The sequence below is a fragment of the Hemiscyllium ocellatum genome, unplaced genomic scaffold, assembly GCF_020745735.1.
Source record: "Hemiscyllium ocellatum isolate sHemOce1 unplaced genomic scaffold, sHemOce1.pat.X.cur. R, whole genome shotgun sequence".
NCBI classification, from domain to species: domain Eukaryota; kingdom Metazoa; phylum Chordata; class Chondrichthyes; order Orectolobiformes; family Hemiscylliidae; genus Hemiscyllium; species Hemiscyllium ocellatum.
The window spans coordinates 161,327-173,409 of NW_026867602.1; the positions used below are offsets into that span (position 1 = coordinate 161,327).

At 57.1% G+C, this 12,083-nt stretch overlaps 1 protein-coding gene across 3 annotated transcripts in view; it reads left to right on the forward strand.

The window, feature by feature from the left end:
- The first annotated feature begins 351 nt into the window (after window positions 1–351).
- si:dkey-32e23.4 (dynamin-1-like protein) overlaps window positions 352–12,083 on the forward strand; it is a 28,004-nt gene continuing 16,272 nt past the window's right edge. Inside the window, exons 1-7 of one of the 3 annotated variants that reach the window (XM_060822401.1) lie at window positions 352–529; window positions 4,689–4,839; window positions 5,284–5,330; window positions 6,310–6,381; window positions 6,691–6,777; window positions 7,385–7,547; window positions 11,323–11,443. In XM_060822401.1, the coding sequence (XP_060678384.1) occupies window positions 428–529; window positions 4,689–4,839; window positions 5,284–5,330; window positions 6,310–6,381; window positions 6,691–6,777; window positions 7,385–7,547; window positions 11,323–11,443 (743 nt within the window). In that variant the 5' untranslated portion in view covers window positions 352–427. Of the gene's footprint in view, window positions 530–4,688; window positions 4,840–5,283; window positions 5,331–6,309; window positions 6,382–6,403; window positions 6,506–6,690; window positions 6,778–7,384; window positions 7,548–11,322; window positions 11,444–12,083 lie in introns of those variants that run through there. The other 2 variants (XM_060822402.1, XM_060822403.1) reach the window with 2 other exon arrangements.

The following is a 12,083-nucleotide window of genomic DNA, read 5'->3' on the forward strand; positions in this document are numbered from 1 at the left end:
GCGGTGACCGATCTGCGCCTGCCAATCCGAAAGCCCACGAGGAGGTGAGATGGGCGGGGTGACAGACACCTCATCCAATGGGATAGGAAGACGTGCGGTGACAGATGAGCATCCGCCTATCGGAAGACACCGGCGGGAAACGCCAAGCGCCGAATGAGAGGAGGGAGGCAGTGACAGACGGCGCTTTCCTCCAATAGGACCACAAGGGCGGGCGCGACGCAGTGATAGACGGGCCAGGCGCCCAGTAGGCGCGCGTTGCCGCCCCTTGATGGGCAGCGGGAATATCCAATTGGGACGCGATTGGCCGTTGCGTGGGCGGGACACGGTTGGGGTTTTGAACGGCTGTGGAGGTTGGAGATCGAGCGGGCGGCGGCAGCGGAGCCTGAGGCTTCCCGGAGGGTGAATCGCGGAAAAGGAAAAAATAATCATGGAGACCCTGATCCCTGTCATTAATAAACTGCAGGAGATCTTCAGCACCGTGTCCGCCGAGATCATCGCGCTTCCTCAGATCGTGGTGATCGGCAGCCAGGTCCTTCGATCATCAATGGGGAGGGGGAGCTTGACGTAGGAGGGGGTGGGGCTCCCGGTGAGGGGCGGGGACGGCCTGGACCAATAGGCGCGCGAGCCAATGACCGACGGGTCACACCGTCCAATGGTGGCGGGGCGCCGCTTGTGATTGTCGGCGTGCCGACCAATAGGGGAGGGTGGGAGGCTCCTGCGGGGGCGGAGAGAGGGCGTCCAATAGGATCGCTGGTCTGGGCGGGAATTGGATTGATGGAAGGGGGACTGTCCAATGGGAGCACGCCAAGGGCTCTGACTGACGGCGGGACAGCCAATAAGGAGGAGGAGGCGGTGCCACAGTTGAATGAATGGCTTTCCCTCACTTAGAGTAGGGAGTGAGGGACATGGGGTTGGAGGGGAGTGGGATCCCTCAGGGAGTGAGGGACATGGGGAGGGAGGGGAGAGGGATCCCTCAGGGAGTGAGGGACATGGGGTTGGAGGGGAGTGGGATCCCTCAGGGAGTGAGGGACATGGGGAGGGAGGGGAGAGGGATCCCTCAGGGAGTGAGGGACATGGGGAGGGAGGGGTGAGGGATCCCTCAGGGAGTGAGGGACATGGGGGAGGGGAGGGAGGGTGGGTAGAGGGATCCCTCAGGGAGTGAGGGACATAGTGGTTGGAGGGGACAGGGATCCGTCAGGGAGTGAGGGACATGGGGAGGGAGGGGAGAGGGATCCCTCATAGAGTGAGGGATCCCTCATAGAGTGAGGGACTTGGGGAAGGAGGGAAGAGGGATCCCTCAGGGAGTGAGGGACATAGGGTTGGAGGGGAGAGGGATTCCTCAGGGAGTGAGGGACATGGGGTTGGAGGGAAGAGGGATCCCTCAGGGAGTGAGGGACATGGGGAGGGAGGGAAGTGGGATCCCTCAGGGAGTGAGGGACATGGGGAGGGAGGGGAGAGGGATCCCTCAGGGAGTGAGGGACATGGGGTTGGAGGGTGGAGGGTAGAGGGATTCCCTCAGGGAGTGAGGGACATGGGGTTGGAGGGTAGAGGGATTCCCTCAGGGAGTGAGGGACATGGGGTTGGAGGGGAGAGGGATCCCTCGGGGAGTGAGGGACATGGGGTTGGAGGGGAAAGGGATCCCTCAGGGAGTGAGGGAGAGGGACCCCTCAGGGAGTGAGGGACATGGGGACGGAGGGAAGAGGTATTCCCTCAGGGAGTGAGGGACATAGGAGTTGGAGGGGAGAGGGATTCCCTCAGGGAGTGAGGGACATAGGGGTTGGAGGGAAGAGGGATCCCTCGGGGAGTGAGGGACATGGGGTTGGAGGGGAGAGGGATTCCCTCAGGGAGTGAGGGATATTGGGTTGGAGGGAAGAGGGATCCCTCGGGGAGTGAGGGACATGGGGTTGGAGGGAAGAGGGATCCCTCAGGGAGTGAGGGACATGGGGTTGGAGGGAAGAGGGATACCTCAGGGAGTGAGGGACATGGGGTTGGAGGGAAGAGGGATACCTCAGGGAGTGAGGGACATGGGGTTGGAGGGAAGAGGGATCCCTCGGGGAGTGAGGGACATGGGGTTGGAGGGAAGAGGGATCCCTCAGGGAGTGAGGGACATGGGGTGGGAGGGGAGGGGAGGAGAGAGGAATCCCTCGGGGAGTGAGGGACATGGGGTGGGAGGGGAGAGGGATCCGGCAGGTAGTGAGTGACATGGGGAAGGAGGGAAGAGGGATTCCCTCAGGGAGTGAGGGACATGGGGAGGGAGGGTAGAGGGATCCCCCAGGGAGTGAGGGACATAGGGGTGGGAGGGAAGAGGGATCCCTCAGGGAGTGAGGGACATGGGGAGGGAGGGAAGAGGGATCCCTCGGGGAGTGAGGGACATAGGGGTTGGAGGGGAGAGGGATCCCTCAGGGAGTGAGGGACATGGGGAGGGAGGGTAGAGGGATCCCTCAGAGAGTGAGGGACATGGGGGTTGGAGGGAAGTGGGATTCCCTCAGGGAGTGAGGGACATGGGGTTGGAGGGAAGTGGGATTCCTCGGGGAGTGAGGGACATGGGGTTGGAGGGAAGAGGGATTCCCTCGGGGAGTGAGGGACATAGGGGTTGGAGGGAGAGGGATCCCTCAGGGAGTGAGGGAGAGGGACCCCTCAGGAAGTGAGGGACATGGGGACGGAGGGAAGAGGTATTCCCTCAGGGAGTGAGGGACATAGGAGTTGGAGGGGAGAGGGATTCCCTCAGGGAGTGAGGGACATAGGGGTTGGAGGGAAGAGGGATCCCTCGGGGAGTGAGGGACATAGGGGTTGGAGGGAAGAGGGATCCCTCGGGGAGTGAGGGACATGGGGTTGGAGGGGAGAGGGATTCCCTCAGGGAGTGAGGGACATAGGGGTTGGAGGGAAGAGGAATCCCTCGGGGAGTGAGGGACATGGGGTGGGAGGGGAGAGGGATCCGGCAGGTAGTGAGGTAAGGGGGATCCCTCAGTGAGTGAGGGAGGGAAGGGAGATTCCTCAAGGAGTGAAGGAAGGGGTATTCCTCAGGGAGTGAGGGAGGGAAGGGTGATCCCTCAGGGAGTGAGTGAGGGAGGGAAGGGTGATCCCTCAGGAAGTGAGGAAAGAGGGAATCCCTCAGGGAGTGAGGGAGGGATGGGGGATTCCTCAGGGAGTGAGGAAAAGGGGGAATCCCTCAGGGAGTGAAGGAAGGAGTTCCCTCAGGGAGTGAGGGGAACTCAGCGAGGAGAGGGAGGTGAGGGTGAGGGGAATCACCGAATCCCTCCAGTTTGGAAACAGGCCCTTCGGCCCAACAGGTGAACACCGACCCTCTGAGAGTGTCCCACCCAGACCCAACCCCCGACGTTTAACCCCAGTCTCATACACCCAACACACACCCCCCCCATCCCTGAACATGATGGAGCATTGAGCGCGGCCAATCCACCCTCATCTGCTGGAGTATGGGAGGAAACCTGAGCACCCTGAGGGATCCCACGCAGACATTGGCCTGGAGGGAGATCCCTCAGGGGGTGAGGAAACCTCAGGGAGACGAAGGTGGAGGGGAGTGAGGGAATTTGAGGGAGATCAGGGGCTAGCGAGGGAGGGAGGGAGGGAGGGAGTCACAGTGAGGTGATGGACTGAGGGGGATCCCTCAGGGAGGGAGGGACTGTCAGCGAGGCGAGGGAAGAGGTTGACGGAGTGTGGACCGAGGAGTTACCCAGAGGAGGGAGTTTGCCTCAGGGAGAGGAAGGGGGGGGGGGGGGGCACAGCAGCGGGCAGAGGGGGGTCTGGGGAGACACGTCGGGGGTTACAGCTGGGGAGCAATGCCGAGGCCGGGATGTTGCTTGGGAGGGGGATAGGATTGGGGTGTGGGTAGGGAAGGTGAGGAAGGTGCTGGGCTCAGCCGTGGTGAGGTTGGAGGTTCGAGGCTCCCCCTCCCCAGCCGGCAGACGGTCAGTTTTAGGGGAAGCCTGAGACCTAGGCAACTGGAACTAACTTTACTTCCATTTACACTCTCTCTCTCCATCTCTCTCCATCTCTCTCTCTCTGTGTCTGTCTCTCTGTCTGTCTGTCTGTCTCTCTCTCTCTCTTGCTCCCTACCTGTCTCTCTCCTGCTCCCTCCCTCTCTGTGTCTCTCTCCTGCTCCCTCCCTCTCTGTGTCTCTCTCTCGCTCCCTCCCTCCCTGTCTCTCGCTGCCTCCCTGTCTCTTGCTCGCTTCCTGTCTCTCTCTGTCTCGCTCCCTCCCTCCCTCCCTATCTCTCGCTCCCTCCCTCTCTCTCGCTCCCTCCCTCCCTGTCTCTCTCTCTCTCTCTCTCTCTCTCCGTCTCTCTCTCTCCCTCCCTGTCTCTCCCTCCCTGTCTCCCTGTCTCTCTCTCTCTCTCTCTCCCCCCTCCCTGTCTCTCTCTCTCTCCCTCCCTGTCTCTCTCTCTCTCTCTCTCTCTCTCTCTCCCCTGTCTCTCTCTCTCTCTCTCTCCCTGTCTCTCTCTCTCTCTCCCCCCCCCTCCCTGTCTCTCTCTCTCTCTCCCTCCCTGTCTCTCTCTCTCCTTGTCACTCTCTCTCTCTTGCTCCCTCTGTCTGTCTCCGTCTCTCTCTCCGTCTCTCTCTCTCCGTCTCTCTCTCTCTCTGTCTCTCCCCCCCTCTCTCTGTCTCTCTCTCTCTCTCTCTCCGTCTCTCTCTCTCTCCGTTTCTCTCTGTCTCCCTCTCCTGTAAAACAGAGCAGTGGGAAGAGTTCTGTGTTGGAGAGTTTTGTGGGCAGAGACTTCCTCCCTCGAGGTTCTGGGATTGTGACGCGGAGGCCCCTGGTCCTGCAGTTGGTCAATGTGGCATCACCAGAGGACAGGAAACTCACTGCCAGCGGTGACACCGGTGAGGGGCACCCGCAGGGTTCAGGGAGATCTGTTACTCCTCATGGGGATGGGGAAGGGGTCAGCGCTGTGGGAGGGTCAGTGCTGAGGGAGCGGGGGCTGTGGGAGGGTCAGTGCTGAGGGAGCGGGGCTGTGGGAGGGTCAGTGCTGAGGGAGCGGGGGCTGTGGGAGGGTCAGTGCTGAGGGAGTGGGTGCTGTGGGAGGGTCAGTGCTGAGGGAGTGGGGGCTGTGGAGGGTCAGTGCTGAGGGAGTGGGTGCTGTGGAGGGTCAGTGCTGAGGGAGCGGGCGCTGTGGGAGGGTCAGTGCTGAGGGAGCGGGGGGTGGGGGCAGTGGGAGTGGGCACTGAGGGAGTGGGCACTGTGGGAGGAGGAGCTGGGTTTACAGTGGGAGGGGGACAGTAGATCTCTGCCTGTGTTGACAGTCTGGGTTTGAATCCCATTGCCAGGGATCGTTGCTGAGGAATGGGGCTCCTTCCTGCATTGCAAAAACAAGGTAACACCGCCCCCCCACCACCACCACCTCACCCACCCCCCCCTCCCCCACCAGCAGCCCATCCCCCACCACCACTGGTCCTGCCCCCATCTCCCTCTATAACTCCCCTGCACACCATCTATTCCCCACAACCCTCCCAGACTCGCCTCCCTCTCTCCCCAGCATCCTCCACCCTGTTTCACCAAACCTGCCCTCCCCATCATCCTTCTCATTCCCCCAATGTGCCTCCCCTCTGTGCTCAACATCTCACTCTCCCTCCCCACTTGCTGTAGTCCCTCTCCCTCTCCCGTTCTCTTACACTTCCCCGCTGTCCTTTATGCCCTCACTGTCTCTGTCTCCCACATGCCCTCTCTCTCTCTCTCTCTCTCTCTCTCTCTCACACTCTCTCTCTCTCCCCTGTGTATCCTCACTTTATCTCTCTCTCTCTCTCTCTCTCTCTCTCACACTCTCTCTCTCTCCCCTGTGTACCCTCACTTTATCTCTCTCTCTCTCTCTCTCTCTCCCATTTGCTCTCACTATCTACGTTCCTTGTCTGTCTGTCTGTTTTTCTCTCTCTCTCTCTCTCTCTCTCTCTTTCTGTCACTCTCTCTCTCTCTCTCACACTCTCTCTCTCCCCGTGTGCCCTCACTTTATCCATCTCTTTCTCTCTCTCACTCTCTCTCTCACTCTCTCTCCCCCATTTGCTCTCACCATCTCTGTTCCCCGTCTGTCTGTCTGTTTCTCTCTCTCTCTCCCTCTCTCTCTCCCTCTCTCTCTCGCCCACTCTCTCTCTCTCCCTCTCACCCCTTCCTCTCTCTCTCCCTCTCTCTCGCTCTCGTTCTCCCTCCCTCCCTCCCTCCTCCTTCTCTCTCCCCCTCTCTCCCCCTCCCACTCTCCCATCTGCTCTCACTTCCCACCCTGGCCTCCCCTCTCCATCCCTCGCTCCAAGCGCCGGTCTGATCCTCGGCTCTAAGATCTCCGGGAATTTGCGTGCCTGCAGGTGTTCACGGACTTCGATGAGATCCGCCAGGAGATTGAGAGTGAGACGGAACGGGTGACTGGAGTCAATAAGGTACGGAGCCTGGGTTCACGCTGGTGAATATCTCCGTGTGCCAACACTCTGCCCGTGCCCAGTGCCCCCTGAGCGCCTGCGATACTCCGAAAGGCTAGAACATGGACGCGGGAGAGTGTACCAGGTGGGTGGGTGGGGTGGGGTGGGGTTACGTTGTCCTGCCTGGGGAGTTGAGGAGGTGGGGGTGCAAACGTTTGTCTACCCTGGGCTTGTCTCCCCACTCTGTGATGGGGGGAATGGAATGATTAGCCAACGCTTACCGTGATTCCCGTCGCTTCGGGTGTGATGTGTGTGTCTCTGTGTCCAAAGGGGATCAGTCCAGAACCCATCCACCTGAAGATCTATTCGTCCAGCGTTCTCAATCTGACCCTCATCGACCTGCCTGGCCTGACCAAGGTACGCTCAGCCTGTCATCGTCTCGCTCACACGCGAACACTGTTCTATGGGGGGCTGGTGTAGAGGGAGCTTTACTCTGGATCCAACCCCCTGTCCCTGGGAGTGGGGGACAGTGTAGAGGGAGCTTTACTCTGTACCCAACCCCCTGTCCCTGGGTGTGTGAGATTTGGGGGAGTGGTGTAGAGGGAGCTTTACTCTGTATCTAACCCCCTGTCTGTGGGAGTGGGGGGACAGTGTAGAGGGAGCTTTACTCTCTATCTAACCCCCTGTCCCTGGGAGTGTGTGATGGGGGGGGAGTGGTGTAGAGGGAGCTTTACTCTCTATCTAACCCCCTGTCCCTGAGAGTGTGTGTTTGGTGGGGGAGTGGTGTAGAGGGAGCTTTACTCTGTATCTAACCCCCTGTCCCTGGGAGTGGGGGACAGTGTAGAGGGAGCTTTACTCTGTATCTAACCCCCTGTCCCTGGGACTGTGTGATTGGGGGGTGGGGGGAGTGGTGTAGAGAGAGCTTTCCTCCGTGTCGCTGTGTGTGTGTGTGTGTGTGTGTGTGTGTGTGTGTGTGTAAGGAGGTTTGGGAATGGGTGCTGTGCTCTTCCCCCCCCCCCTGCAGGTGCCAGTGGGAGACCAGCCGGCCGATATCGAACAGCAGATCCGGGAGATGCTGGCATCGTATATCAGTCACCCCAACTCCCTGATCTTGGCAGTCACTGCTGCCAACACAGACCTGGCAACGTCCGAGGCTCTGAAACTGGCTCGGGAAGTCGACCCTGACGGTAGGCAGGAGGTCTACTGGGGTGGGCCTCGCAAACCCGGGTGGGCCCTCGACGTGACAGAGCCACACAGACACCCTTTGGTCAGCCCCCCAATCCCAAACTAAACACGTTCCCCCAGCTCCCGGTCCTTATCCCTTCCCTATCCATGGATTTTTCCAAATGTCTGGAAGTCAAAAGCTTCGCTCCTCGTGTCTTGGTTGAATCTTCCCTCCCTCTCGCCTTGAAAAATATGCCCCCCCGGACTTGAAATCGCCCACCCCAGAGGGAAAAGCCACCTCCCGTTTCCCTTTCGGCTTCCGGCGCTCCAGGGAAAACGCTCCCAGCCTCTCCTGATCACGCAACCCCTCCGTTCCCAGCAACATCCTGGTTTCTGAACCCTCCTCCAGCTGACTAATCTCCCTGCTCTATAACAGGGTGACCAGTACCGGACACAGAATTCCCTGAGGGGACTTCACCCACACCCTGTGTCACCTCAAGGTGATGTCCCTAACTCGGGTACTCAAAGGGACGGAGGCAAGTCTTCTTCACCGCCCTGTGACGCAGTGTACAAAAAAAATGACGTCCCTGTTCTCCAACACCTCCCCAAGGCCCTGTTTTTAACCGTATAAGCCCTTGTTTGTTTGACCGAGATGCGTTTATCCGAATCGCACCCCTTGGCCCGTGGACCCAATCGATCAAGATCTCTTGGTGATCGTCGATAACCTTCCTCACCGTCCCGCCCATCTGGGTGTCACCCGCAAACTCCCTAACCTTGTCTTCTACATTCTGTATCTGCGTCCGAGGGGGATCAGGGGTGTGGGGTGGGTGGGGCGGGAGGTTTGACACAGTGTGGTCAGAGAAGGGGGGGTAAGTAGGCTGGGGCAAAGCGGTGCGTTGACGGTAAGGGAGAGGTTTCGGATTCGGTGTAGACCCAAGGGGGTTTCGAGGGAGAGGGATGAGCGGGGGGGGAATGGAGCCGGGCATCGGACAGTCGTCACGGTGATGGGGTTTGGCCAAGCACCGTTGGATGGCCCGGTGTTTGGGGAGGAGCTGTTGTGGAGGATGATGGGTAATGGGGTTTTTGGGGGGATGATGGGTAATGGGGTTTTGGGGGGATGGTGGGTAATGGGGTTTTGGGGGGATCATGGGTAATGGGGTTTTTGGGGGGATGATGGGTAATGGGGTTTTTTGGGGGATGATGGGTAATGGGTTTTTGGGGGGATGATGGGTAATGGGGTTTTTTGGGGGATGATGGGTAATGGGTTTTTGGGGGGATGATGGGTAATGGGGTTTTTTGGGGATGATGGGTAATGGGTTTTTTGGGTAATGGGGATTATGGGTAATGGGTTTTTTTGGGGGATCATGGGTAATGGGTTTTTTGGGGGATGACGGGTAATGGGGTTTTTTGGGGGATGACGGGTAATGGGTTTTTTGGGGATGATGGGTAATGGGTTTTTTGGGGGAATGATGGGTAATGGGTTTTTTTGGGTGATGATGGGTAATGGAGATTTTTTGGGGGATCGTGGGTAATGGGTTTTTTGGGTGATGATGGGTAATGGGGTTTTGGGGGGATGATGGGTAATGGGTTTTTTGGGGGGATGATGGGTAATGGGGTTTTTTTGGGGATGATGGGTAATGGGGATTTTTTGGGGGATGAAGGGTAATGAGTTTTTTGGGGATGATGGGTAATGAGATTTTTGGGGGGGTCATGGGTAATGGGGTTTTTTGGGGGGATGATGGGTAATGGGTTTTTTTGGGGGATGATGGGTAATGGGGTTTTGGGGGGATCATGGGTAATGGGTTTTTTTGGGGGGATGATGGGTAATGGGGTTTTGGGGGGATCATGGGTAATGGGGTTTTTTGGGTGATGATGGGTAATGGGGTTTTGGGGGGATGATGGGTAATGGGTTTTTTGGGGGATTATGGGTAATGGGGTTTTTTGGGGGGATGATGGGTAATGGGGTTTTGGGGGGATGATGGGTAATGGGGTTTTGGGGGGATGATGGGTAATGGGGTTTTGGGGGGGATGATGGGTAATGGGGTTTTGGGGGATGATGGGTAATGGGGATTTTTTGGGGGATGAAGGGTAATGAGTTTTTTGGGGATGATGGGTAATGAGATTTTTGGGGGGGTCATGGGTAATGGGGTTTTTTGGGTGATGATGGGTAATGGGGTTTTTTGGGGGATGATGGGTAATGGGTTTTTGGGGGGATGATGGGTAATGGGGTTTTTTGGGGATGATGGGTAATGGGTTTTTTGGGTAATGGGGATTATGGGTAATGGGTTTTTTTGGGGGATCATGGGTAATGGGTTTTTTGGGGGATGACGGGTAATGGGGTTTTTTGGGGGATGACGGGTAATGGGTTTTTTGGGGGATGATGGGTAATGGGTTTTTTGGGGGGGATGATGGGTAATGGGTTTTTTTGGGTGATGATGGGTAATGGAGATTTTTTGGGGGATCGTGGGTAATGGGTTTTTTGGGTGATGATGGGTAATGGGTTTTGGGGGATGATGGGTAATGGGTTTTTTGGGGGGATTATGGGTAATGGGTTTTTTTGGGGGATGATGGGTAATGGGGATTTTTTGGGGGATGAAGGGTAATGAGTTTTTTGGGGATGATGGGTAATGAGATTTTTGGGGGGGTCATGGGTAATGGGGTTTTTTTGGGGGATGATGGGTAATGGGTTTTTTTGGGGGGATGATGGGTAATGGGGTTTTGGGGGGATCATGGGTAATGGGTTTTTTGGGGGGATGATGGGTAATGGGGTTTTGGGGGGATCATGGGTAATGGGTTTTTTGGGTGATGATGGGTAATGGGGTTTTGGGGGATGATGGGTAATGGGCTTTTTGGGGGGATTATGGGTAATGGGTTTTTTGGGGGATGATGGGTAATGGGGTTTTGGGGGGGATGATGGGTAATGGGGTTTTGGGGGGGATGATGGGTAATGGGGTTTTGGGGGGATGATGGGTAATGGGGTTTTGGGGGATGATGGGTAATGGGGATTTTTTGGGGGATGAAGGGTAATGAGTTTTTTGGGGATGATGGGTAATGAGATTTTTGGGGGGGTCATGGGTAATGGGGTTTTTTGGGGGATGATGGGTAATGGGGTTTTTTGGGGATGATGGGTAATGGGTTTTTTTGGGGGGATGATGGGTAATGGGGATTTTTGGGGGGATGATGGGTAATGGGGTTTTGGGGGGATCATGGGTAATGGTTTTTTTTGGGGGGGATGATGGGTAATGGGGTTTTGGGGGGATCATGGGTAATGGGGTTTTTTGGGGGATGATGGGTAATGGGTTTTTTTGGGGGGATGATGGGTAATGGGGTTTTTGGGGGGATGATGGGTAATGGGGTTTTTTTGGGGATGATGGGTAATGGGGTTTTGGGGGGATCATGGGTAATGGGGTTTTTTGGGGATGATGGGTAATGGGGTTTTTTTTTTGTGGTGGTGGATGGGGCATTGCTCCAGCGTGTCTATCTCTCTCTCCCCCCCTCTCCCTCTCCTTGTCTGTCTCTGTCCCTCTCCCTGTTTGTGTGTATGTCTCTCTCTCTTCCTCTCCCTGTCTGTCTCCCTCCCACTATCTCCATCACCCTGTCTCTCTCTCTCTCGCTCTCTCTCCATCTCCCTGTGTGTGTGTGTCTCTCTCTCTCTCTCTCTCTCTCGCTCACACTCACACACACACACACTCGCTCTCTCGCTCTCTCTCTCTCACACACACACACGCGCTCTCGCTCTCGCTCTCTCGCTCGCTCTCTTTCTCTCACACACTCTGTGCCCACCCACCCCCTCCACAGGGCGCCGTACCCTGGCGGTGGTGACTAAGCTGGACCTGATGGATGCTGGCACTGACGCTGTCGATGTGCTGACCGGCCGGGTCATCCCTGTCAAGCTGGGCATCATTGGGGTGGTGAACAGGTAAGGAATCGGGTGACGGGAGGAGGAGTGTGGAGCGAAGGGAGCTGTTGTAAAAGCTGCCTGCCTCCCATCTGCGGAGGGAGGGGACCGGCTCTGTAACTCTGAAACGTAACCTACCTCCAAACGTTCCCCAGACTCACTCGATGCTGATACTCAGTGGGTATAGGCGATGGCACTGTCCATCTCTCTCTGTTCTGCTGTGCCCATGGCGTGTTCTCTCTCTCTGTCTCTCTCTGTCTCTCTGTCTCTCTGTCTCTCTGTCTCTCTCTGTCTCTCTGTCTCTCTGTCTCTCTCTCTCTCTCTGTCTCTCTGTCTCTCTGTCTCTCTCTCTCTCTCTGTCTCTCTCTCTCTCTCTGTATGTCTAACTGCACCCACGTATTCTCTCTCTCTCTCTCTCGGTCTTTCTGTCTCTCCCTCTCTCTAAAGTTGAATAGAATAGAACATTTCAGCACAGTTCAGGCCCTTCCCCCCTCAATGTAGTCCCAATCTGTGAAAGCAATCTGAAGCCCATCTCTTCTCCCTCCCCGTCCTCTCTCTCTCTCTCTATCTGTCTCTCTCTCTTTCTCTCTCACTTCTCCCTCTCTCTCACTTCACCGTCTCTCTCTGTCTCTGTCTCTCTCTCTCCGTCTCTCTCTCTCTG